Source organism: Scardinius erythrophthalmus, assembly GCF_964197995.2.
Source record: "Scardinius erythrophthalmus genome assembly, chromosome: 23".
NCBI classification, from domain to species: Eukaryota; Metazoa; Chordata; class Actinopteri; order Cypriniformes; family Leuciscidae; genus Scardinius; species Scardinius erythrophthalmus.
In genome coordinates, this window is record NC_138243.1 from 13,892,393 (window position 1) to 13,920,244 (window position 27,852).

A 27,852-nucleotide genomic window follows, 5' to 3' on the forward strand; every position below is an offset into this window, starting at 1 on the left:
GCTTCCTAATGCAAAGAAGAAATATTGGCTTCTCTCGCCTTTATCTTTTTATAGCTATCTTCAAGACATTTGTGAATCACCATCATGGCATTTATGGGATATTTCGAGTGTGGATTTATAATTTTCCTTTCTTTGCTGGATTCCGCGTTTGCTCAGATCGTCTATTCCGTACCGGAAGAGGTAAATAAGGGAACAGTTGTTGGCAATATAGCGAAAGACCTGAACATAAATGTTCACGACCTGGAATCTCGCATGTTTGAGATCGTGACTGGATCAAATAAGAAGTATTTTGATGTAAATCTGAAAACTGGCGTGCTGTTTGTTAATGAAAGGATTGACCGTGAGGAGATATGTATGTCGAACCAGAAATGCTCTTTGAATATAGAGGCCCTCGCTGAAAATCCTCATCATCTTTACAGGGTGGAGATTAAGATCTTGGATATAAACGACAATGCGCCACATTTTCCTGTTAAAGTATTTGCATTAAATATTACAGAAAACGCGAGCCCTGGAGAGAGATTTCCTCTCCCTGTGTCCGAGGACTCTGATGTTGGCAGTAATTCACTGAAAGAGTACAAACTGAGTCCGAATGAACATTTCAGTCTCGATACACAGAGTGAAGACCAGAGTGTGTCTGCAGAGTTAGTGCTGAACAAGGCTTTAGATCGAGAGAAGCAAGCGACTATTCAGTTAGTTCTCACCGGGACGGATGGAGGAAAACCACCAAAATCAGGAACTTTAAATATTATTATAAACGTCATGGATGTTAATGATAATAACCCAGTGTTCAGTCAACCTCTTTACAAAGTCAAACTAAAAGAAAATGTTGCTGCTGGTACTAAAGTTTTATCTGTGTTTGCCTCTGACTTGGATGAAGGAATAAACAGTGAAATTGTGTACTCGTTTGCGGATCATGGTAAGAAGCAAGACACCTTTACCATTATCCCAGAGACAGGAGATATTGTTGTAAAAGGGCAAATTAATTACGAGGAGTATCCTGCTATTGAGTTACGAGTTCGTGCAAGAGATAAAGGCCATTCGCCAAAGAGTACACAATGTAAAGTTTTAATAGAAGTTATGGATGAAAATGACAATGCACCAGAGATAACAGTGACTCCACTTCTGAAAACTGCGAAAGAAGACATAAAGTCAGGAACTGCTGTTGCTTTAGTCACAGTGTCTGATAAAGATGGAGGTAAGAATGGCATTGTTCACTGTGCGCTGAAAGGCTCGTTTCCTTTCAACCTGGAGACGTCATATAACAATCATTATTCTCTAGTGGTAGACGGACCTCTGGACAGAGAGAGTGTGTCTCAGTATAACATCACAATTACAGCTTCAGATGAAGGAACTCCGGCTCTTTCCAGCAGCACTGTTATAACTGTACATATCTCTGATGTTAATGACAATGCCCCACATTTCCCAGCACCCGTTATTAACGCTTTTCTAAGTGAGAATGGTCAAGCTGGAGGACTCGTGACAAAAGTGACAGCTGATGATTCAGACACTGGTGAGAACGCAGAACTTTCATATTCACTGTTAGACAGTTCCAGCTCCAGTGTTCCTGTGACAACACTGATCAATATAAACTCTCTGAGTGGAGAAATATTCAGTTTACAATCATTTAATCACGAAGAAACAAAACGATTTCAGTTTGAAGTGATGGCAACAGACTCTGGTGTTCCTCCTCTGAGCAGTAATGTGACTGTAAATGTGTTTATTCTGGATGAGAATGACAACAGTCCAGTTATTTTACCACCTTATTCTGATCCTGGATCAGTTAATACTGAGAACATTCCCTACTCTGCTGAAGCGGGATACTTTGTAGCCAAGATCAGAGCTGTTGATGCTGACTCTGGATATAACGCTCTTCTGTCTTATCATATAAGTGAACCCAAAGGAACGAATCTCTTCCGCATTGGAAGCAGCACTGGAGAAATAAAGACTAAGAGACGAATGAGTGACAATGACTTAAAAACTCATCCACTTATTATTACAGTGTCTGATAATGGAGAGCCATCCCTCTCAGCGACTATGTCCATGGATGTTGTGGTTGTTGAGAGTCAGGATGACATAAAGACATCATTCAGAGAAGTTTCTGTTAAAGAGGAGAGTTTTTCAGATCTGAATGTGTATCTGCTCATCGCTATCGTCTCAGTATCAGTCATCTTTTTACTGAGTCTCGTGGGTTTGATAGCAGCTAAATGCTACAGGACAGACGGCAGTTTCAGCAGGTACAGCGCTCCAGTGATCAGCACCCATCCAGACGGAAGCTGGTCCTTCTCTAAATCTACTCAACAGTATGACGTGTGTTTTAGTTCAGACACAATAAAGAGTGATGTAGTCGTTTTCCCCTCGCCGTTTCCACCAGCAGACGCGGAGCTGATCAGCATTAATAGTGGAGAAGACACTTTTACGCGCACACAAACTCTTCCTAACTCAGAGAAGGTAAGAAGATCATTGAAAATTAGTGTTAAAATATTTACATTTTAATTATTGTTCACACAATTATTTCTTATGGTTGTCATAAATGTTGGTTTGGTTTTCCAACACGATCTCATGAAAGTGCATATCTATAGCACGAATGATATTTCTCGTATCATTTACGCCTAAAAGAGTTTTTGCGTTCAAATGATACGCACTGTAAACTCCTTGGGTAGGATTAGGGGTGAGGAGAGCGTGCGTATTACACGCCATAAATTGCGTATCATATGCACGCGAACACTTGATTTTAAAGTTTTTGTGATAAATTATGAGTACGTTTAATCTGCAGTTTTACGAACATACTATGATTAATCTTATCCTGCATGGGTGTTTTTTTTTTTATTTTTTATTTTTTGCCGTTTTCAAGTATCAAAACAATTAATATTTTAAAATAATGTAATAATAATCGATATAGTTTACCAAACAGAAAAGCGATGTCAAGCAAAAGTAACAAAAGTACAGACGTACGTTACAGGAAATGTGAAATTAAATTGTAAAATAGAAACGAAATAATAATAATATTATTCATAATATTAATAGTAATAATAATAATAATTCCAATCCTAATTGGTCAATACAGCATTCCGACCATTTTATTTTTCATGATATAGTAACTGCTTTGACCTCTTCACTATGTCTCTGTGCAGCTCCCCAAGAGGATCATTATTTTTGTTGCAAAGCAGTGTTATCTCATAACCTGCCACGTGGAGAGTATTTTTTAGCCAGCGTCTTTTGCCCCCCATCTTTTTTTTTTTTTTCACTTTGTTTGCAGTCTTAGCTAATTAGCAGCATTAACAAGTGGATTATATAACAAGTAATCTGTCATTAAATTATAAATATATTGCGGTGCTTTTTATTGTTGGATTACTTTGAAAATCACTATCTTTGTTGGTGTCTTCAAGCACTGTGTTGTCCCTTCAGCTGTTTTGGTTATATTATTCCTGTTATGGCATAGTTTCAGCACATGGTGTCGCTGCAGACCGTCAGTTAAAGGTTTAAAGGATTTATTCTGAAGCCTCTCTCAGAATCTTAGTGTTATAGTGTATCTGTCGTTGAGACATGATGTTGGTTTCTGTTCCGTCTCGTGTTGTCTGAATGCTAAGAAGATTCTCGTGCGTTTAATTTTTTGTTTTTACTGTCATTACCCCATTGTGAATCACCATCATGGCATTTACGGGATATTTCGAGTGTGGATTTATAATTTTCCTTTCTTTGCTGGATTCTGCGTTTGCTCAGATCGTCTATTCCGTACCGGAAGAGGTAAATAAGGGAACAGTTGTTGGCAATATAGCGAAAGACCTGAACATAAATGTTCACGACCTGGAATCTCGCATGTTTGAGATCGTGACTGGATCAAATAAGAAGTATTTTGATGTAAATCTGAAAACTGGCGTGCTGTTTGTTAATGAAAGGATTGACCGTGAGGAGATATGTATGTCGAACCAGAAATGCTCTTTGAATATAGAGGCCCTCGCTGAAAATCCTCATCATCTTTACAGGGTGGAGATTAAGATCTTCGATATCAACGACAATGCGCCACATTTTCCTGTTAAAGTGTTTACTATAAATATAACTGAAACAGCAAATCCTGGAGAGAGGTTTCCTCTCCCTGTGTCCGAGGACTCTGATGTTGGCAGTAATTCACTGAAAGAGTACAAACTGAGTCCGAATGAACATTTCAGTCTCGATACACAGAGTGAAGACCAGAGTGTGTCTGCAGAGTTAGTGCTGAGCAAGGCTTTAGATCGAGAGAAGCAAGCGACTATTAAGTTAGTTCTCACCGGGACGGATGGAGGAAAACCACCAAAATCAGGAACTTTAAATATTATTATAAACGTCATGGATGTTAATGATAATAACCCAGTGTTCAGTCAACCTCTTTACAAAGTCAAACTAAAAGAAAACGTTGCTGCTGGTACTAAAGTTGTATCTGTCTTTGCCTCTGACTTGGATGAAGGAATAAATCGTGAAATTGTGTACTCGTTTGCTGGTCACGGAAAGAAACAAGACAGTTTTACCATTATCCCTGAGACAGGAGATATTGTTGTAAAAGGGCAAATTGATTATGAGGAAAATCCTGCTATTGAGTTACGAGTTCAAGCAAGAGATAAAGGCAGTCCACCAAGGAGCACACATTGTAAAGTTTTAATAGAAGTTATGGATGAAAATGACAATGTACCAGAGATAACGGTAACTCCACTTCTGAAATCTGTGAAAGAAGACACAAAGTCAGGAACTGCAGTTGCTTTAGTCACAGTGTCTGATAAAGATGGAGGTAAGAATGGCATTGTTCACTGTGCGCTGAAAGGCTCGTTTCCTTTCAAACTGGAGACGTCATATAACAATCATTATTCTCTAGTGGTAGACGGACCTCTGGACAGAGAGAGTGTTTCTCAGTATAACATCACAATTACAGCTTCAGATGAAGGAACTCCGGCTCTTTCCAGCAGCACTGTTATAACTGTACATATCTCTGATGTTAATGACAATGCCCCACATTTCCCAGCACCCGTTATTAACGCTTTTCTAAGTGAGAATGGTCAAGCTGGAGGACTCGTGACAAAAGTGACAGCTGATGATTCAGACACTGGAGAGAACGCAGAACTTTCATATTCACTGTTAGACAGTTCCAGCTCCAGTGTTCCTGTAACAACACTGATCAATATAAACTCTTTGAGTGGAGAAATATTCAGTTTACAATCATTTAATCACGAAGAAACAAAAAGATTTCAGTTTGAAGTGATGGCAACTGACTCTGGTGTTCCTCCTCTGAGCAGTAATGTGACTGTAAATGTGTTTATTCTGGATGAGAATGACAACAGTCCAGTTATTTTACCGCCTTATTCTGATCCTGGATCAGTTAATACTGAAAACATTCCCTACTCTGCTGAAGCGGGATACTTTGTAGCCAAGATCAGAGCTGTTGATGCTGACTCTGGATATAACGCTCTTCTGTCTTATCATATAAGTGAACCCAAAGGAACGAATCTCTTCCGCATTGGAAGCAGCACTGGAGAAATAAAGACTAAGAGACGAATGAGTGACAATGACTTAAAAACTCACCCACTTATTATTACAGTGTCTGATAATGGAGAGCCATCCCTCTCAGCGACTATGTCCATGGATGTTGTGGTTGTTGAGAGTCTGGATGACATAAAGACATCATTCAGAGAAGTTCTTGTTAAAGAGGAGAGTTTTTCAGATCTGAATGTGTATCTGCTCATCGCTATCGTCTCAGTATCAGTCATCTTTTTACTGAGTCTCGTGGGTTTGATAGCAGCTAAATGCTACAGGACAGACGGCAGTTTCAGCAGGTACAGCGCTCCAGTGATCAGCACCCATCCAGACGGAAGCTGGTCCTTCTCTAAATCTACACAACAGTATGACGTGTGTTTTAGTTCAGACACAATAAAGAGTGATGTAGTCGTTTTCCCCTCGCCGTTTCCACCAGCAGACGCGGAGTTGATCAGCATTAATAGTGGAGAAGACACTTTTACGCGCACACAAACTCTTCCTACCACCGAGAAGGTAAGAAGACTTTGGAACCCTAGTTGTGTAAAATTTGTGGAGTTTGAAATATTTTTGTTGTTGTCACTTAAGTTGTGTTGGTATTTGCAAAAAAAAAAAAATTTTATCGCTTCTTTTCTTTGATTTCGCTGAACTGAATAACAATTTCCTCGTAGCTATTTGTCAATGACAACAAAAAGGCAAGTACAAATATCGATGCTGAAAAAAATGATTCGTTGAATTTAATTAAAAAAATGTATGGTAAGTGGTTGCACACAATTGATTTTAGCTACATTTAAACAAATGCATTAAGTTGACTTAATCAATTTTAGTTAAATTTAATACATTTGTTTTAATCTAGCTAAAATCAGTTGTGTGCAACCACTTACTAGGGCTGGGTAAAAAATATCGATTTCTCGATTTTAATCGATTCTCATTTTTACGAAACAATATCGATTCTTAAATCCCAAGAATCGATTAGTCATCCTGTTTTCAGTTGATGAATGAATGTAACATTGTTGCGTGCATCCCATCCAATAAATCGCACTAATCTTTGTGCTTTGATATTATTGATATGAAACAAAGTCTCAGATTCAAATTACGTCCATTTTATTACGCAATTCAAAAACATAAATACCGTTTTGGCGCTGTGGCGTGAGATCGCTCTGGCGCAGCTGAGCTCAAGAGAAGCAGCGCGGAGCGCACGTGATATTCTCTTCCGCCTTAATAATACCAGTTACAGCGCGGAATAAACATGAATGAGCATCTGAAAGTGTGTTAAAAGATAGTGTACAACTTATCGAAATCCGTATCATGTGACATGGGATCGCTCAAATCAGTGTTTCTACCGTGGAAAGACGTCAGTAAATCAGCTTGCAAACAATGTCATGTAACGTCACATTTACCTCAGAAAAAACATATTCAGTGACCATAAACTCGTTAGTCAGCTAGAAAAATTAACTCTAGAGTGGAGCATTTTGCTAAATATATGCACCATATTACATATATAATTTTTAATGTTCTTCTATTTTTAATGCATGTTTGAATAAATCTGGCAGGTTTTTATGACAGCCACCATTTAAATGTTTATATTTCATATAACTTTATTATTATAAAAATAAATAAAAGTGTAATTTAAGTGTTTGTATACAAATCAGTTAATTTTTACCTTATTTTTAAGCTATATTATAGTAGGCTAATGAAGCCTACAGGCTAACTGACTCCCATAGTTAACAGCATTAGTTAAGTGATTTATTTTCCTTGAGAAAATTTGCCATGTATTGAACCTGATATCCAAAATAATCGATATTTAATCGAATCGAATCGTAATCGAAATCGAATCGAACTGCAAGCTTGCGAATCGAAATCGAATCGAATTGTGAAATTTGTGTCAATACCCAGCCCTACCACTTACCATAAAAAAATTGATTAAATCCAATGAATCTTTTTTTTTTCAGATGCAAGAAAATGCGATTTTTAATTACTAAAGATAATAAAAGACGATGACGACTGATAATAATAATAATAATAATAATAATAATAATAATAATAATAATAATAATAAATCATAGTCCGCATCTTATATTAAAGTTATTATGCTGTTTATATTAAACATTTATAAACTTAAGGGTACTTCGATTCTTTTTTGAGAGAGGGGGTCTTCAGCACCATGGACAAAGAACACCTCATATCCTCGCTTTTCTTTCCGTACATTTTGGTAATCTTGGTTAGATGTAAATATATTTTATTTAATTAGCTTCCTTCTATGATCATAATTTACTTATTATAGCGAGTGCTGCAGATCTTTACCCAAAATGTGTCTTTATATTTGCATTCATACTTTGCAATTCACTATAATTCGTTTTTTTTAAACATTATATATTTGAAGTGTGGAATATTGCACTCTAAATAAAATATCCCCATTCAGCATGCAGTTAAAACGCGCGATGTCGTTGTAGACCATGAATTTGAAGCACTTCTCGTATTAAAATGAGGCTCCTCCCCTAAAGTGGAAGAGCAAACGCCTATTATGAGCAAATGATAAGGTATTATACAGTAGCCTAATGCTTCCGAGACGAAGAGCCTGGCAGCAACAAGACACACATACGTTTAAAAAAAAAAACAAAAAAAAACATGATTAATCTTTGAAGGTTTGAAGGAACAACGATGGAAATCTTAAAATATTTTTGGGTCATAACAGCTCTTCATTTTGGTTTATGGCAATTTTCATTCAGCAAGATTATCTATTCGGTGTCGGAGGAAGTAAACAAGGGAACTGTTGTCGGAAATATAGCAAAAGATCTCAAGATCAGTGTTCAGGAGCTGGAATCTCGTATCTTGCAGCTTGTATCCGGATCCAACAGAAAATATTTTGACGTGAATTTGAAAACGGGAGCGTTGTTCGTGAATGAAAGAATTGACCGGGAGGAATTATGCTTTGCTAATCAGGAATGTGCTCTTAATTTGGAGGCTATTGTTCAAAATCCTCATAGTCTTTATCGAATTGAAATTAATGTTCTGGATGTTAACGATAATGCTCCATATTTTGTGGACAGCGTTGTGATGATAAACATTACCGAGGATGTTGTTCCGGGAGCTAGATTTCATCTTCCTGTAGCTGAAGATAACGACATTGGCATTAATGCACTTAAAGACTACAAACTGAGCAAGAATGAACACTTTTCTGTTGACGTGCAAACTGAAGAGCAAAGTGTGTCTGCTGAATTAGTGCTCCAAAAACCTTTAGATCGTGAAAAGCAATCGGTTATTTCTCTTGTACTAACAGCTGTTGATGGGGGAAAGCCTGCAAAGACAGGCACATTAAGTGTAATAGTGAATGTACTGGATATAAATGACAACTGGCCTATCTTCAGCAAACCATTGTACAAGATCAAGGTGAGAGAAAATGTTTATGTTGGTTCAAAAATCATCTCTTTGACTGCTACTGATTTGGATGAGGGCACCAATAGTGACATTATTTATTCCATAGCTGAACATGGAAACATAAAAAAGCAAAGTCTATTCACTGTGGTTCCTGAAAGCGGGGATATTGTTGTAAAGGGTCAAATAGACCATGAGATAAATGCTGCAATTGAATTGCGAATTCGGGCAAGAGATAAAGGCAGTCCACCAAAGAGCACCCAATGTAAAGTTTTAATAGAAGTTATGGATGAAAATGACAATGCACCAGAGATAATTGTGACTCCTCTTTTGGAAAATGTGAAAGAAGACCTAAAGTCAGGAACTGCAGTTGCTTTAGTCACAGTGTCTGATAAAGATGGAGGTAAGAATGGCATTGTTCACTGTGCGCTGAAAGGCTCCTTTCCTTTCAAACTGGAGACGTCATATAACAATCATTATTCTCTAGTGGTAGACGGACCTCTGGACAGAGAGAGTGTTTCTCAGTATAACATCACAATTACAGCTTCAGATGAAGGAACTCCGGCTCTTTCCAGCAGCACTGTTATAACTGTACATATCTCTGATGTTAATGACAATGCCCCACATTTCCCAGCACCCGTTATTAACGCTTTTCTAAGTGAGAATGGTCAAGCTGGAGGACTCGTGACAAAAGTGACAGCTGATGATTCAGACACTGGAGAGAACGCAGAACTTTCATATTCACTGTTAGACAGTTCCAGCTCCAGTGTTCCTGTAACAACACTGATCAATATAAACTCTCTGAGTGGAGAAATATTCAGTTTACAATCATTTAATCACGAAGAAACAAAAAGAGTTCAGTTTGAAGTGATGGCAACAGACTCTGGTGCTCCTCCTCTGAGCAGTAATGTGACTGTAAATGTGTTTATTCTGGATGAGAATGACAACAGTCCAGTTATTTTACCGCCTTATTCTGATCCTGGATCAGTTAATACTGAGAACATTCCCTACTCTGCTGAAGCGGGATACTTTGTAGCCAAGATCAGAGCTGTTGATGCTGACTCTGGATATAACGCTCTTCTGTCTTATCATATAAGTGAACCCAAAGGAACGAATCTCTTCCGCATTGGAAGCAGCACTGGAGAAATAAAGACTAAGAGACGAATGAGTGACAATGACTTAAAAACTCACCCACTTATTATTACAGTGTCTGATAATGGAGAGCCATCACTCTCAGCGACTATGTCCATGGATGTTGTGGTTGTTGAGAGTCAGGATGACATAAAGACATCATTCAGAGAAGTTCCTGTTAAAGAGGAGAGTTTTTCAGATCTGAATGTGTATCTGCTCATCGCTATCGTCTCAGTATCAGTCATCTTTTTACTGAGTCTCGTGGGTTTGATAGCAGCTAAATGCTACAGGACAGACGGCAGTTTCAGCAGGTACAGCGCTCCAGTGATCAGCACCCATCCAGACGGAAGCTGGTCCTTCTCTAAATCTACACAACAGTATGACGTGTGTTTTAGTTCAGACACAATAAAGAGTGATGTAGTCGTTTTCCCCTCGACGTTTCCATTGCCAGATGCAGAGCTAATCAGCATTAATGAAGGAGACACTTTTAATAGGACTCAAACTCTTCCAAGCACTGGCAAGGTAAGATAAAACTTATATCTTACAGTTTGAAAATAGTATCATACTGAACAGACTCTTGGTAGAAGTTTGGATTAGTTTTACTATGCAAGTGAATGTGTGATTTTGAAACATGGTTTAAGTACGTGGAGTTGTTCATTTTCACATATGTGACCCTGGATCACAAAACCAGCCACAAGTCGCACGTGTATATTTGTGGCAATAGTCAACAATACATTGTACGGGTCAAAATTATAGATTTTTCTTTTATCCCAAAAATCATAAGGATATTAAGTAAAGATCATGTTCCATGAAGATATTTAGTTAATTTCCTACTGTAAATATATAAAACATTTATTTTTGTGAGTGAATGCAGCACAATCGCAAACATAAATGAACAACTTTAATGGCGATTTTCTCAATGTTTCAATTTTTTTGCACCCTCAGATTCCAGATTTTCTTTCAGATGATGTATAAATCTCAATTTCAGATAATTTACCCATGTGACTGGTTTTGTGCTCCAGGGTCACATATCACGCTAAGGAAAGTTGTGAATGGGCAGTTGTGTTCAAGAGTACACACACATACACTGATTGTTTTCAGCATTGTTTACTCCAGTGTTACATTGGCATTCCAGTTCCATTTTTCTAATATGATATCTTTATGTTGGTACCACCAAGATGTACATAACATGCATTTAGTCTTGTCACTGCTGATCAGATTGTAGGTTGTCGTGCAAGTGATAAAATGTCAGCCAGGGTGGATGTAATGGCAAACAAGCACTACATTTGCCATGTTATAATTTCTTAATAATTGTTATTTTTGCTGTTCTGAGAGCATCTCCGTGTGTCTATCGTTCTTTTCAGATCATGTAGTTTGTTCCAGGGAAAGTAAAAAGAGGCTTGTTGTTGGAAATGTGCATTGTTGGAAGGCTGTCACATATTTCAGAGTCTGCATGAAGGACTGTGAAAGTAAATCTGAAAACAAGTGTTCTGTTTAAGTAAACAGAAAGATAAATGGCCATAAAATAATCATTTTTTAGCTGATTTTTTTCTTCTTCTGTTCATAGCTTCATGCTAGTATGTTTACAATACAGTTTCAAATCTGATTCTGAATTAGTGTCACTAATTTTCAGCGTTAAAATTTCAAGAACAAATATACTTTTTCGATTTAGTATTTTATTCATTTATTTTTGACATGTTTTTGCAAATAATTTACGACCATCTTATAACAGAATTAAGTGAATTTCAAATGGTACATAAGTTAATTTGTAATATGAGACTATTGAGGGGGGGGGGGAAGCTCTATAATTAACGGTTTGTGCCAATGTGCATTTTGAACGCATGCGCGTTTGAAGTTGTGCTGTGTTTTGGTGTAGCCTATAGACTTTTATTAGACAAGCAAAGCTTTTCCTGTGGTAACTTCATTTACTCTAGGTGATATTTTGTTTTGTGGTGCTGTAGCCTGTAATATTTGTGTGGTTTCGTCGCACAGAACCGCATGTAATCCGCGTGGTGTCACTGCAGACCGCGAAACTTTTATAATTTCCATATAGCCTTTGAACTCCGCCTACAGTTTGACTGAGTGACATGCTGTAACCGGGCGTCACAATCTAGATGCTTTTCGCGTGCATGTTTTCGTATATGTCATTCTTTATTCTGGGTGTTTAGAGTTTTGATCGCCGCTGTAGTGTTTTGATCACGTTGGCGTCTCACACGGAAGGATGGCAGACAGAATGGACTTTACGTTCCCGCATTTCATTTTCCTCTGGCTCGTGATGTGTGTTTCAGTGCCTGCGGATGGTCAGATTGTCTACTCCGTGTCCGAGGAAGTAAATATCGGAACTGTCGTCGGGAATGTGGTAAAGGACATGCATTTAAACGTCCAAGATTTGGAATCACGGGCGTTTCAGCTTGTATTCGGCACGAGGACGAGGTATTTCGATGTGAATCTGAAATCTGGCGTCTTGTATGTTGCTGAAAGAATTGACCGCGAGCAGCTATGTCCTAATACTCCATCCTGCTCCTTGAATTTTGAAGCGATAGTTAACCACCCTCTTAGTCTGAGCCGAGTGATAGTTAATGTTAATGATGTGAATGACAATTCTCCTACATTCCCTGTTGAAACTCAAGTTTTGAAAATATCTGAATCAGTGCAGCCAGGAGCTACATTTTCCTTGATCAATGCATTGGATGAAGATGTTGGACCTTTCTCTGTTAAAAGCTATAAACTGAGTCCTAATGAACATTTCTCATTAGAAGTGCACCCGGGTGGTGAACACGGCATGTCTGCAGAGTTAATCCTTCGAAAAGCTTTAGACAGAGAGAGAGAACCTGTAATTCGACTAGTCTTGACCGCTTCCGATGGAGGGAAACCGTCAAGATCCGGGACATTACAAATTATAGTTAACATTTTAGATACAAATGATAATGCTCCAGTGTTTAGCAATCCGCTTCATAAAGTCCGTGTGACAGAGAACACACCACGAGGAACTAAGATAATCAAACTCAATGCTACTGACATGGATGAAGGTTCAAATGGAGAAGTTACGTATTTGTTTAGCAGTCATGGTCAGGAAAAAAATCTTGATGCTTTTGCAATCAGTCCTGATTCTGGGGAGATTGAAGTAAAAGGAAATATTGATTTTGAGGACAAAGCTTTTTATGAAATCAGAGTAGAGGCCCATGATAAAGCCTCTTCCCCCATGACAACTAATTGTAAGGTACTAATCGAAGTCATAGATGTAAATGATAATGCACCAGAAATAGTAATAACATCCCTGCTGTCGTCATTAAGGGAAGATGCAAAAATTGGCACTGCTGTGGCTCTGGTCACAGTTTCAGACAAGGACGGTGGAATGAATGGGAAAGTGAGTTGTAAGCTGCAAGGAAATTTACCTTTCAAACTTGAGTCTTCCTACAGAAATTATTACTCTGTTGTTTTAGAAGGCCAGCTTGACAGGGAAAAAATCTCCAAGTATAATGTTACCCTAATAGCAGTGGATGAGGGAACCCCACCTCTTTCCAGCACCAGTGTGGTTTCTGTTGATGTTTCAGATGTGAATGACAATCCTCCGCAGTTTAATGGAAAAAGCATTAGTGTCTATGTAAAAGAAAACATGCCACCAGGAACCCTTATTCACACTGTGTCAGCAGTTGATAGAGATTCAAATGAAAATGCTGAGATTTCTTACTCTATTGTGGATAGTAAAGCAACAAGCATACATTCTGTTAGTGTTAACTCATTGACAGGCCAGTTGTATAACCTACAGTCTTTCAATTTTGAAGAGCAGAAAACCCTTAGTTTCCATGTTCAGGCCATAGATGCTGGTGCTCCTCCTCTGAGCAGTAATGTGACTGTAAATGTGTTTATTCTGGATGAGAATGACAACAGTCCAGTTATTTTACCGCCTTATTCTGATCCTGGATCAGTTAATACTGAGAACATTCCCTACTCTGCTGAAGCGGGATACTTTGTAGCCAAGATCAGAGCTGTTGATGCTGACTCTGGATATAACGCTCTTCTGTCTTATCATATAAGTGAACCCAAAGGAACGAATCTCTTCCGCATTGGAAGCAGCACTGGAGAAATAAAGACTAAGAGACGAATGAGTGACAATGACTTAAAAACTCACCCACTTATTATTACAGTGTCTGATAATGGAGAGCCATCACTCTCAGCGACTATGTCCATGGATGTTGTGGTTGTTGAGAGTCTGGATGACATAAAGACATCATTCAGAGAAGTTCCTGTTAAAGAGGAGAGTTTTTCAGATCTGAATGTGTATCTGCTCATCGCTATCGTCTCAGTATCAGTCATCTTTTTACTGAGTCTCGTGGGTTTGATAGCAGCTAAATGCTACAGGACAGACGGCAGTTTCAGCAGGTACAGCGCTCCAGTGATCAGCACCCATCCAGACGGAAGCTGGTCCTACTCCAAATCTACACAACAATATGATGTGTGTTTTAGCTCAGACACAATGAAGAGCGACATGGTGGTTTTCCCTTCACCATTTCCGTCTGCAGAAGCTGAACTGGTCAGCATTCATGGAGAAGATACTTTTACACAAACCCAAACTCTTCCTACCACTGGGAAGGTGAGCATTATTTAAGACCTTGGTTTACGAAGTAGCTGAATTTTCACTTGGCCTATGGCCTATTCACATATTCACATGCTTTTATTTGTTCTTATTTAGTTACTAGAAAAATATAGAAGTGAAGCAAAACATCATTCAGTTTTCTTAATTTATTTTTGGCCCGCTACTTACTTAAAATTATGCTGAATATGTGATTTATGCACAGATGTTGCAACTTGCATAACAAATCCTGCTACATTCAGTTTACTTAAATTATATCAATGATCCTGATTTAAAAATAGCAGTCTTTTTGGTTTTAGCAAGTTGTTACCATTCTTTCCATCACATTTATATGATTAGAGTTTTCCTGTTTCAATTATTACCACAACTCTGACTGCAAAGCTTGTATGTAGTGTAGTTTCAGCACCATCAGTGATGGACAGCACCACCTCACTGATACACAGGCACACCAAGAGCTTGGTAGTACTGCTCTCACATTGCACTCAAGATTTAATGATTTGATTATTAATTAATCAAAGACATCTGTTTTAATTATAACTCTTTAATTACATTAAACTGCAGTTTCAAGCAGGTTGCGACAGCTACTCCCTAGTCTTCAAAGAGAATTTAAATGATGTTTAATAAGCTTCACTAACCTACTGCTTAGAATACAGAATTGAAATGGTGATTTATTTAAAAGTTTTTGTAGAACTTTAGTTTTGTTTTGAGTTTTGCATGTTAAGTCACCAAATGCTTTATTTTTACACTTTCTGCACTTTTTTGTGCATGTTCAGTGATACTGCCAATATATGGATAGAAGTGTCTGCTACATGCATAAATGTAAATATGTATGTTTAATGTGAGTTGGTTGGTCTCAGACATATGCTCCATGTTCCTTCGTCTCATAGTTAGTAATGCCTCTTGAGTCTTTTTTTTCCCCTTAGTCCTTGAGAGAGGACAGGGATCAGGGCCCATGTAAATTTCTGTGCAATTGGGTCAGTACTGGGTTCTGCTTTGCCCGGCTGGTTGAGGGAGATAGATGGATTAGAAGTCTGTGGGTCTCTGGGCTGCTGGAGTGCTGCAGTCCCACCTGCATTATATCGAATTCTCTCAAGCCCCCTCCACTCAATGCATAATAAGCTGCAGACTCTATGAGAAAAAGACACAGCAGTATGCTGTTTAAAGAAACTGATCCTCTCTTTCCCTCTATGTGCAACCCATTTCATGCTGCTGTGCTTACAGTGTTTTTATTTATTATGTTTATATTTGTTTAAATAATTCACAAGTTTGTTACTTTAATGACATTAGTTTGGTATATGTGGTATTCATCTCTAACTACATTTTGGTTCTTGTTGTTTGAATGTCTCATTCCACTGATCCCTCTTCTGAACATGACAGATGGAATGAATTCTTTAGTGGCACCAGGGCATTTTACTTTCCACCCCTGTGAGTTTTCACATGAGAGTGCTATTAAATTGTTAACTTAATATGACACATTATTCCGATAAACGTGCCATTCAGTCTGCAGTTTATTGTAATTTGTCATATTAGTGGCAAAAAGTTGTCTGGAATGGGATAGTTTAATTAAACCATCAAAAATATGAGGAAGATATTGTATATATTTCTTTAATATTTTAAAACACTAAACTTGGTTAAGGTATTTTATATCTGACAAAATTATTTGGCAAAAAAAAAGGCTTTATTTAAAGGTTTTATTTTACTTTAAAAAAATACAAAAACAAAAAGCTCACAGAAAAACACTGACTACAACATAATCAGTTATTAATATTTCATTGGTTCTCTATTGTTTTCGCATGTGTTCATAATTACTTTGTATGACGGCCTGGCCAAAAATTGTCTGCACAATTTGGCATGTTTTATTATATTATCACAAAAATTAAACAGTTGACCAAGGCAAATATATTTTATATATTTTATAATATATTAATGACATTAAACTGCAGACATATAAATGACAGAGAAGACAGAGATATATTATCCGATGCAAAAGCCTCTAAAAGCCACCTCTGTCAAAAATGAGATAATAATATTGAGTGAATGCTCTCCGCACATAGTATTCGTTCATCAAATACTTTCACTTCAAACTCACTAAATCCCAGCCTCAGCCCATTCAGAAATGTCGGTACTTGGGTAGAAAGCTATACATAGGAGCCTGATAAAAATGTTAATATATATATAAAAAAAAAAACTTTAGTCAGACTTAGAGGCTTTTGCATCTGAAGTCTTCATATACTGTATATATATATATATATATATATATATATATATATTAACATTTTTATCAGGCTCCTATGTATAGCTTTCTACCCAAGTCCCGACATATACACATGCAAATCAAGGTTTAATAGAATCTCACCTCTTTTTTCTCCTCAGTCTGTCTGCATTGTCTTGCGCACAAGGATCATGTTTCAGTTATGACATTACTGCTTCAGCCAGCTGTGAATTTGTGGTTAATATGGGCAAACTTCAAGTCTATTTGCAGAGTGTAATGCTATGAGGTTTACCCAAGAAAGTGGATAAGTCTGTTTGTGCTTGTGTATGTTATTCATTAGAATATAAGCTTGGCAGAATCATGGAACTTATAGCTTAAGCATTGTGACATACTATGAGTCATAGTACAGACTGTGGGTAAATACAGACACTATCATTACTTCAGTGTTATTTATTGTGAACTGACTGTAAACTGCTAAGCTGTTGTCTGTGCACTGCAAGACATAAACTGTGTCTCTGCTGGCTTGTGTTTCTATCAGACAGAATGACCTGAGCCTTTTGTTAAGATCACACTGGGATTTCTGTCCCTCTGGATGGATGCATTTTTACCCTGAAATGGAGGTTCAGAGCACAATAAACAGATTGCCATGAATGACAAATGTTCCTTTCTTGGTTTTCACAAATTGCCCATTTGTCTCCGCAGGTCCTGCGGGTTCTCTAAATTCCCTAAAGTTAGATGTGGATCTGCATAATTTCTTGTTTACAAGGTTATTATCTCTGCAGATTCGCTTTCGCTGAAAATGAAAATGATCACTTTGCAGTGATCCATTAGGTTGTCATTATTGTACAAATGAAATGCTAATGCATTCAGCAAAGCATTTTAGGAGCACTTATAGTGCTATAACATATATTATTGTTTTAAGTCATCATTTATTTGCTTATGCTAGTTTGCATATCTATTCTGTTCAGTTGCCTCTCTCGGGTTGCTGGGTCTGGCAGTAGAAAGAACAGTCGATGATTCCCTGCAGTGTATCAGTGAGAGGATGGGTGGGTCATCTCTGCAGAGGGCTGCAGGTGGCAGAATGAGTCAAGCTGAACAGAATGCAGAGAGAGGGAGAGAGAGAGAGAGAGAGAGAGAGAGAGAGAGAGAGAGAGAGAGAGAGAGAGAGAGAGAGAGAGAGAGAGAGAGAGAGAGAGATGGAGGGGGGGGGGGGCTCTGGATGGCTTGCTAGTGCCCTCTGTTGGTTTCAGAGCTGTGTGGGATCCTTACTATAAAGTGTTTTATTTCCAACCTCAGCCAGTAGGGGTCTTACGCCATCCTTTTCAAGCATCCTCTGTGCCCAATCCTTTCAGACACCCTCTCTCTCTCTCTCTCTATTTTTTACTGTCACTTTGTGTTATGCACAACATGCCTTCTGCTCCCATAATGTTTTGCCTCTCATTTCTTTGAGGACGTGCAGTCCTTTTAAAGAAAATTCCCTCTCTCTGTCTTCTCACATATACTCACTGCATCATGAAATAATTTCAGGAACTAATATCTAGGAATTTTGCAAGTGTCTTTTGCAACACAGATTAAGCAAATAAACAGTAACAAAGAAGGTTGTCTATCATTAACAAAACAGGGCACTGCAAAAAAAGTTTAAATATCTAAACCAAATCCTTTAAAGATTCATTTACTTTACAATTTACAAGATTCATTTACTAAAAGACAGCAAATAAAATACTAAGACTTGTTTCGATGTATCTTAAGTGTATTCTGTCTCACTCTACAGCAGATTGTTTTACTTGACCTGTTTATTCTTAAAATGTAAAATATATAAGCAGCAATGTGACAGTTAAGACATGTATAATCAGGCCTTGACATTAACTTTTTAACACCAGACACTGTGGCTACTAGTGGTTTTCTAAAGTTACTAGCCACTTAGCATTTTCACTGGCCACAATTTTGACATCGATACCATAGAGAAAAACTGCCATATTTTAATAATATCTCATAATTTGGCAGCCGGTAAATTAGGCCTGACACACGGACCATATATATAGCCAATATATTTGTCTTTATGTGCACGCACTTTGGGTGTGTGCACAAAATCTGCGGGAATTACTAAAATTATGCTCAAAACGCGCAATCCCATGCCGAAATTCAAGCCCTGTAACACGAACAATATTCATCCGTAGCTAATGAAACGAGTGAGTAAAGGGACGCGGGTTTGTGTGTCAACTCGCTATCGGAGAGATTAGAGAGCGAGAACGCACAGCTGGTATTGTGTATCCTGCGGAACAGTTTCAGATATTTCAGTATTGATATGTATCGAAAAATCTATATTTTTGACAACACTAGATTGTTTTAGTTTGCACTTAGTTTATTGTTTTAGATGCCTTTTTAAAAGACTGCAATTGTAAATGTATATTAGGCCTATATAAAATTCAACCCGCCAAAGTGGCTAGTAGTGACTGCGTTACAATGTCAAGCCCTGTGTATAATGTAATGAAAGATTTCTATTTCAAATATATTCTGTTCTTTTGAACTTTCTATTCATCAAATAATCCTAAAAGGATATTCTTAAAGGAGAAATCCGGTCAATTTTAACATTGAGCTCATTTTTTTGTACATTTGGAGTGCTGTCAATACAGAGAACAACGACAAAAATCGGTGTTGCCTACACCGTGTTATCCTCTTTTTAAAATTTGCACCCTGTTGACTTCAATGGGGCAAGTTTTAAACCTGCTTTTAGCCTCTTAACATCCTTGATGTGTCATTACAAGTGCACAGTTCATGTGAGTGATTCCTTCGGAGTGAACACGGGTGAATCTGACTGCAGTAGATGTGAAAGATAGGGATAAAAATGATGTTCATTCAGCCAGCGCAAATACCTGTGTTTACATCCTGTTTTCGGTCGAAGTCCATAGTAATCGACTGTCGAGTTCACGCGCATTGGTTTAGTACCTATGATCACGCGCGTGAACTCGACAATCAATTACTATGGACTTCGACCGAAAACAGGATGTAAATACAGGTATTTGCGCTGGCTGAATAAACATAATTTTTATCCCTATCTTTCACATCAGCAAATCAGCTTATTAGAATGATTCATAGAATGATCATGTGACACTGAAGACTGGAGTAATGACGCTGAAAATTCAGCTTTGCCAACACAGCAATAAATTACATTTGAAAATATATTAAAATAGAAAACACTTATTTTAAATTATAAAAATATTTCACAATAGTACGGTTTTCACTGCATTTTTACATTTACATAATTTGTATGTTCTCTGAAAAAGAATCTTAATGTCTTATACAGTATTGCTTCTTAATTAGTAAAATAGTATGTTTATATATAGACCGATATCTGGGCCTGTGAAACTTGAGACTATGTTGTCCAGTCTGGGAGTTGGTTCATAGCCAATATATCTACCATTCACTCTAATTTTACCATTCGGTTCTATGACCTACATCATCAACACCTAATATAGGCCACAACTGGCAGAGTAGAGAGAAAGAATGAGAGAAGACGGCATGCATGCAAAGAGAGTGGGAAAGAGAGATGGAGAGAACATGAGAAAGAGAGATTTTTTTTTAGTGCACACTGCGGTGAGTGGTGTGACTCTGGATGCCCTTGCTGAGGGCACTGTTGGTGCAGGCTGTCTGTGCGGTGTCTCTCAGATGGGTGCATCTCTTTTAAAATATGGCACACTTATGTAAGTAGGGTCAGGGGAGGAGGAGTACCACTTGTATGGGTCTCTGCCATGGCAAAGGTCAAAGTTCACAAGTCAAAGCTCAACACAGTGTAATATCTTTCCATTTTCAACTGTTTAGCTTGTCTTTGTGACCACTAATGACAGAAGTCTAGCTTTATATATAGGTGACATAATAAGATCATTTGTTGATTTTTTTAATCCGTTTATTTTCTCGATTCTCTTTATACATTATAGCCAGCTAAATGTTATCAATTAAAAAAAAAAGATCCTGTTTTCTTAGGAGTCATTTACATCTTATTCAGTCTCCCTAGTGCAATTAGTCTGATGCTCCCTAGTGTGATTAGCCTATCACAAATAGACAACACTTAGTGTAGCAATGTTTGAGAATTTGACTGTTATTCTTAAATAGGAGCCTTATTTTTGGGGATGTCAATTGGCAGTATTATACTCATCCCTTTTTCTCTATCATTCACAACTTAACACACTCAGTTCCTCAAGGCTACAACTCACTTCTGCAAATGTCAAGACAGTCTTATTATTGCACACTGACAGTGAAAGTGCATGCATGCAGGATGAGGCCTGGTTGTGCCTTTAAATTTCCTGTAGGTTTGCTGAAGCAGAGACCTAGAGTTAATAGATCTAGAAGAACATGGACCAAAGCAGTCAAATCCATGGTTAAAAGACTTGATTTTTGATATTAGACTGCTTTCACCATACATTTTTTTTTTTACAATCTCTTTTTAAACTATGTTGAACCCAATAGCAATACACAGAGAAAGGGGACAAAGAAGAACAGGGAGGAAAGATGAGATGGAAGAGGAGGGAATGAAAGCAATACTTGCAACTGCTTGTAATAAGTCTGTATTTTTTATCTCTGCAATGAAGTTTCATTTTGACATTCATGCATGTGCAAAATTTCAGTTTTATAATACAATAAAAAATGATGTAATCGGTTTGTAAATATGTCTGGGTAATCTTTATTGGCAATTAAATGTCAATAAACATGTATGTGCATTGTGTGTGTGTTCAGGAGATACAGCAGGTGGGGCCAGAAACTAAATCTGGATTGTAGATATCTGAAAGTCAGAACAAAAGTAAACATGTGGGGATCTGACCCAGTGGCTTACAGAGCATTTGTGCTGCCAAACATGTGGTATCACTCACAGTACTTTCCAAAAAGAGCAAAACAATTACATTACGAAAACAATGAATAAACACTGCCTAGTGTTTCACATACACATACTGCCTATTCATCCTGTTGTTTCATCTAATATTGGCAGAGAACAAATAAAGACATGTGATTACCACCAGCTGTTCTGTGTTCCAGTGACCCCATACTGAAAAAAGTATGGTTAGAGTTAAAGGGATAGTTCGCCCAAAAATGAAAATTCTGTCATCATTTACACACCCTCAAGTTGTTTCAAACCTGTATGAATTTCTTTTTTCTGTTGAACACAAAAGAGGATATTTTGAAAAATGTCGGTAACCAAACAGTTGATGGACCCCATTGACTTCCATAGTATTTTTTTTTTTTTTTTTTTACTATGGAAGTCAATGGGGTCCATCAACTGTTTGGTTACCGACATTTTTCAAAAATATCTTCTTTTGTGTTCAGCAGAAAAAAGAAAGTCATACAGGTTTGAAACAATTTGAGGGTGAGTAAATGATGACAGAATTTTCATTTTTGGGCGAACTATCCCTTTAAAATTGTTGTGAACTTTGACATATGAATGGCCCATTTTATTCTTTAAATATACTGCACAAAATGTCTAACGTTAAAACAACAATAATAATCTGATATATAATACAATTATTTGATTATTATTTTTATTTCAAAATTAAATGAATTCTCATCTGAATGAAGATTGTTTTCTATTGCTTTATTTGGTGATGACATGAGGCGACCCTAATGCGACGGGTTTACGCTGACAGTCTGCCCTGGTTTAGTTTATGTCATCGGTTTCAGAGTGACACGCTCCCTCACTGTGGCGCATTTTGACGAATGCACAGAGATCGCGCCCAAGGCGCGCACGCCCGAATGACCTGGTCTGTCTGAAGTCAAAGCCACAGACGGGGAGAGGGAGGCGGAAAGAAAAAAACGCATTCTGGGGCAATGATAATTATAGCTTTTTATGATGGATATAGAAGTTGTGTGATCAATATAGAATAAAGGTATTTTGTATTTTCCCAAAACATTAGCAACATTTTTGTGAAACAATTGAGCCGCTTGGTTATAATGATTTGGACTGCCGTTCTTTGGGAGCACTGACAACGATGAACATTTTGAGAAGGTTTGAGAAGTCGCAGCCTGTCATGACAGTGCGCGAGATTGTCAGGCTATTTATTTGACAGCAACCTAAGGATAAACACGGTAAATTATATATATATATATATATATATATATATATATATATATATATATATATATATATATATATATATATATATATATATATATAAAATATATATATATATATATATAAAATATATATATATATATATGTGATAAATAAAATATATGATAAATTTACCCATTTTTACCATGTAAAAAACTTTTTTTTTTTTTTTTTTTTTTTTTTTACAGTGTAGGGAAAGTATCACGGCCACTCATATTAAGTAGAACTCACAACAGAATTCAATCTCTTACAGAAAACCACTTCGAACGCATTTCATTTTGAGTGTTTTTCCTCATCCGACTCCCTTAAAGTGATGAACGCACTGTCCTAGTTAAGGCAACGATATTAATATTTTCCAAGTACGTGTAGCTTTTTTTTCTTTTTCAAATTACCATAAACCTGATAGGCTAGTTTGATGGCAATGCATAGGGGAGCGCGGGGCACAACGTAACACGGGGCTAGTTGTAACACGCTTGTTTTAAACACGCCAAATTTTATTTATTTTTTATTTTTTTTGGGAAGATATCCATAGACATTTATTAAACCATAGCAAAAGTAAATTTCGTACTTAAGTTAATTTTTCATCTCTATTTTTTGTGTTTATTTAAAATAAGACAAATCTGATATTATTTTAATCTCCAATATGTTATTTAACAGTTGAGATAGTTATTTAATGCTTCGCTAAATAGCAGAAGACACTAGCAGGGTTTAAATCCCAATTGTGCAGGCGGGGCATGTTGTAACACTGCGTTACAATGAAATATGCTATTATATTCTATACTTTTATTAATTTTATTGAGAAAAAGGTGAATAAAGACTGAGAGTCAATGTTCAGAAATGACTAATTATTTATTTGTTTTGAACTATGTTGTATAGCTGTGTTTTCATGTGTTCGTAGTCAAAACTCAAAAATGAGTTTATATTTAATTATTAAAAATTGCCATTATTTTATATGAAAAAGTTTTTTAATTGTATTTTATTTAGAAAATATTTTAGTTTGTCTTGTATATATTTTTTTTAGATCAGATAACATTTTAAGCTGTCATATGTTATGTTACAATGTGCCCCACACATGTTACAATGTACCCCACCTATGGGGCATGTTGTCACATTTCACTTCCATTCTTTCGGGGTATATCAAGAAAAAAAGTATATACTGTATTAATAAAACAAAAACACATAATTGTACTGGACATGTGGGAAATTAATGTGGGAAAAGATAAATAATCTGAACCATAAGTAGATTTACACTAACTGAGAAAGTCAAAAAGCGTTACTTTGTGCCCCGCTCTCCCCTACGCTATATTTTGCTTTGTGGCGGCTTCCATCAAGCTGTTATATTTTCTTACAAGGTCTCGAATATCAGAATGCATTATATTTGAGTAGGCAGCCCCTCCCCCTGTGTGCCGCACCAACACCATCGAGCTATGAGGAAGAGGAGGAAAAGGAGTAGAATGGGAGGGGTGACTTGAAGCGGAGGGAGAAAGAGAGAGAGAGAGAGAGAGAGAGAGAGAGAGAGAGAGAGAGAGAGAGAGAGAGAGAGAGAGAGCGCGCACGGCGAAATATGCAGCACCAGTGGCAAGGAAACACACCCGTCAGCGGCGCGCAGAGGGAAAAAAAAAAGGATAAGCGCGGACAAAGGAAACATGGACGCATCTGAGAAGTATCCGTGCGCTTCTAGAATGGAATTGACAATTAGGCCATTGTGCACATAAATGAAAAACCTTTAATGCTGAAGTGGGAGGCAAGATATTGCAAACTGACAAGGCGGAGTGCTGTTTTTAATCCGTCTGCGGATCCTATGATCTTGCGATGGCTGTTGCAGGGATATGTGATTGCCTAGACAAAAAAGTGCCTCTTTCTTTTTTGCTATTTTTATTATTTTGTGGCCTTGCTCTCGGACAAATACGATATTCCGTGCCAGAGGAATCGGATAGTGGAACGATTGTAGGTGATATTGCACAGGATTTGGGTTTGGATATTCGAAAGCTCTCCACCCGAAAAATTAAGGTAACCTCTGACAGCGGCAGAAGGTACGTGGACCATAAGAATGGAAAATTATTGGTAAACGAGAGAATTGACAGAGAGACATTGTGTGACTCGAGCACCGCGTGTGTTTTGAATTTTGAGGTTCTTCTTGAAAACCCATCTGAAGACCATAATGTCGAAGTGGAGATTACAGACGTGAATGATAATACGCCGCAGTTCCCCAGAGACGAGTATCAATTGGAAATCACAGAATCGGCTTTGCCGGGCTCTCGTTTTCCGATCGAACACGCGCAAGATCCGGACATTGGAACCAATTCGGTTCGATTGTACCGGCTCAGCCCAAACGAGCATTTTGCTCTCGATTCCAACAAGCCTTCATTGAATTCTAAGCATATCGAGCTCGTTCTCAAAAAGCCCTTGGATCGCGAGCTCTCACCTTACCATCAGTTAATCCTGACAGCGACCGACGGTGGCACACCAGCACGAACAGGTACCGCAAAAATTAACGTTCGCGTCTTAGATTCGAATGACAACAATCCCGTTTTTGACAGCTCAGTATATAAAGTCAAACTGCTTGAAAATTCGCCCAAAGACACTTTGGTTATCAAACTGAATGCCACAGACCAAGATGAAGGAACAAATGGGGAGGTGCTTTATTCATTCAGCAGTTACACCTCAGATAGGGTCAGGCAGATGTTCAGCATGGACACCAACACTGGAGAAATCAGAGTCAAGAGCAATGTGGACTACGAGGACACCAATACGTATGAAATGTACATCCAGGCCATGGACAAAGGCCCAGCTCCAGTGGCAGCCCATTGCAAAGTGGTGGTGGACGTTGTTGATGTCAATGACAATGTTCCAGAGATTGTGCTCTCATCTTTGTCCAGTCCAGTGCGGGAAGATGCCCGTGCAGACACCGTGGTGGCCCTGATCAGCGTGACGGACCGGGACTCTGGCCCTAACAAACAGGTCACCCTTGAAATTCCATCTGGTCTTCCTTTCAAAATCAAGTCATTTAGAAATTACTATACCTTGGTAACCTCAGCCTTTCTTGACCGTGAGAACACAGCAGCCTATAATGTCACCCTCAGCGCTACAGATGGCGGCAACCCTCCACTTTCGTCTCAGAAGACCATTCAGGTGGATGTCGCTGATGTGAACGACAACCCTCCACGCTTTGACCAGACCTCCTACACTGTGTACGTCATGGAGAATAATGCACCTGGAGCCTCGCTCTGCACCATCAAGGCTCAGGACTCAGATGTCAATGAAAACGCTCGCATCACCTACACGGTCCTAAACGACAACAATCACGGGATCCTGGTCACCTCCTATGTGTCGGTTAAAGCGGACACTGGTGTTGCCTACGCCCTTCGCTCCTTTGACTATGAGTCATTACGGGAGTTTCACTTCCAGGTTAAAGCTCAGGATGGTGGTATCCCACCACTCAGTCGTGTAGCCACTGTCTACATATACATAATGGATCAAAACGACCACCCGCCTGAGATTGTGAATCCCCCAGCCAACGGCACGCGCTCAACAGAGACAGTGCTGAAAAATGCAGAGCCAGGTACATTGATCTCAAAAGTGGTGGCCTATGATGCAGATGCAGGACAGAACGCGTGGGTCATCTATCTGTTGGACCAGGCCAGCGATTTGGATCTATTTAAAGTGCATGAACACACAGGAGAAATTCGTACAACGAGGCGCGTTCTTGAAGACAACTCCACCTCTTTTGGTCTAACCGTACTAGTAAGGGACCATGGCGAACCACCTCTGTCATCCACTGCTACGATTAACGTCGCTGTCATGGAGGTGCCACCCAAAGTCATGCCTGACCCCAAACGAATCATCCGCCCTCACAGCGCTCTCTTGTTTTCTAAAGTGACACTGTACCTCATCGTGGCCTTGAGCGCCACAACCTTTGTGTTTTTGGTGACGGTTGTTGTGCTGGCCATCGTGCGCTGCCATGCATACTGCACCCAGCCTGGATCCTGTTCGCCATGCTGCGTGTCCCAGAAGGCCCAAGCAGAAGGTGGCTCGGGAGGGGGCGGTGGAGGAGGAGGCGGCGGTGGTGGTGGTGCTCAACCCAATAACAACGTGGTGCTTCGACGAGACCTCAAGGTTGAGCCTCATTATATTGAGGTCCGGGGTAATGGCTCTCTGACCAAGACCTATTGCTACAAGACCTGTCTGACTGCCACGTCGGGCAGTGACACCTTCATGTTCTACAACACAGGCAGACCCATCAGTGGCACCTGGGGCTCCGAGCGCTTTTTTACAGGAGGGAGCGGATTTGTTCGCAGGCTTAGTATGCCAGATGCAGCAATGCAGGTGTGTCCTATCACAAAGTATATATGTGACTCTGGATCACAAAACCAGTCACAAGTCACACGGGAATATTTGTGGCAATAGCCAACAACACATTGTATGGGTCAAAATTATCGATTTTTCTTTTATGTCAAAAACCATTAAGGTATTAAGTAAAGATCATGTTCCATGAAGATATTTTGTAAATTTCCTACCGTAAATATATAAAATATTGATTTTATCAATGTTTCGATTTTTTTGCACCCTCAGATTCCAGATTTTCAAATAGTTGTATCTCGACCAAATATTGCCATATCCTAACAAACAATACATCAATGGAAAGCTTATTTATTCAGCTTTCAGGTGCTGTATAAATCTCAATTTCGAAAAATGTAACCATGTGACTGGTTTTGTGGTCCAGGGTCAAATATCTGTAAAAAAAAAAAAACCCTGTCACATCTACAGTAACAACATTTATATAAAAAACACAACAACACAAAATAGAAAATTCTGCCAGAAATTCTGGATAAAATTATGATGACAGAAACATAACATAAAATACAGCACAATTATATATATATATATATATGTATATATATATATATATATATATATATATATATATATATATATATATATATATAT

General features: G+C 38.3%; 3 protein-coding genes across 7 annotated transcripts in view; all 3 read left to right on the forward strand.

The window, feature by feature from the left end:
* The window catches only part of LOC308684031 (protocadherin alpha-C2-like), a gene marked incomplete at its 5' end in the record, with an annotated part of 69,998 nt that overhangs the window by 18,265 nt on the left and 23,881 nt on the right, over nucleotides 1–27,852 (forward strand). Inside the window, one exon of one of the 5 annotated variants that reach the window (XM_081355023.1) lies at nucleotides 3,548–6,012. The exons of 2 other annotated variants lie outside the window; for them this stretch is intronic. In XM_081355023.1, the coding sequence (XP_081211149.1) occupies nucleotides 3,649–6,012 (2,364 nt within the window). Of the gene's footprint in view, nucleotides 1–3,547; nucleotides 6,013–12,100; nucleotides 14,597–24,467; nucleotides 27,232–27,852 lie in introns of those variants that run through there. 2 more of the 5 variants (XM_081355022.1, XM_081355021.1) reach the window with 2 other exon arrangements.
* Nucleotides 85–2,493, forward strand: LOC308684177 (protocadherin alpha-2-like; the record flags this gene model as incomplete). The annotated part of the gene is made up of 1 exon (XM_081355295.1): nucleotides 85–2,493. One exon carries the CDS (start codon nucleotides 85–87, stop codon nucleotides 2,491–2,493), a length of 2,409 nt encoding a protein of 802 aa, XP_081211421.1.
* Nucleotides 8,091–10,533, forward strand: LOC308684034 (protocadherin alpha-2-like; the record flags this gene model as incomplete). The annotated part of the gene is made up of 1 exon (XM_081355049.1): nucleotides 8,091–10,533. The coding sequence occupies exon 1, from the start codon at nucleotides 8,158–8,160 to the stop codon at nucleotides 10,531–10,533; it is 2,376 nt and encodes a 791-aa protein (XP_081211175.1). The 5' UTR covers nucleotides 8,091–8,157.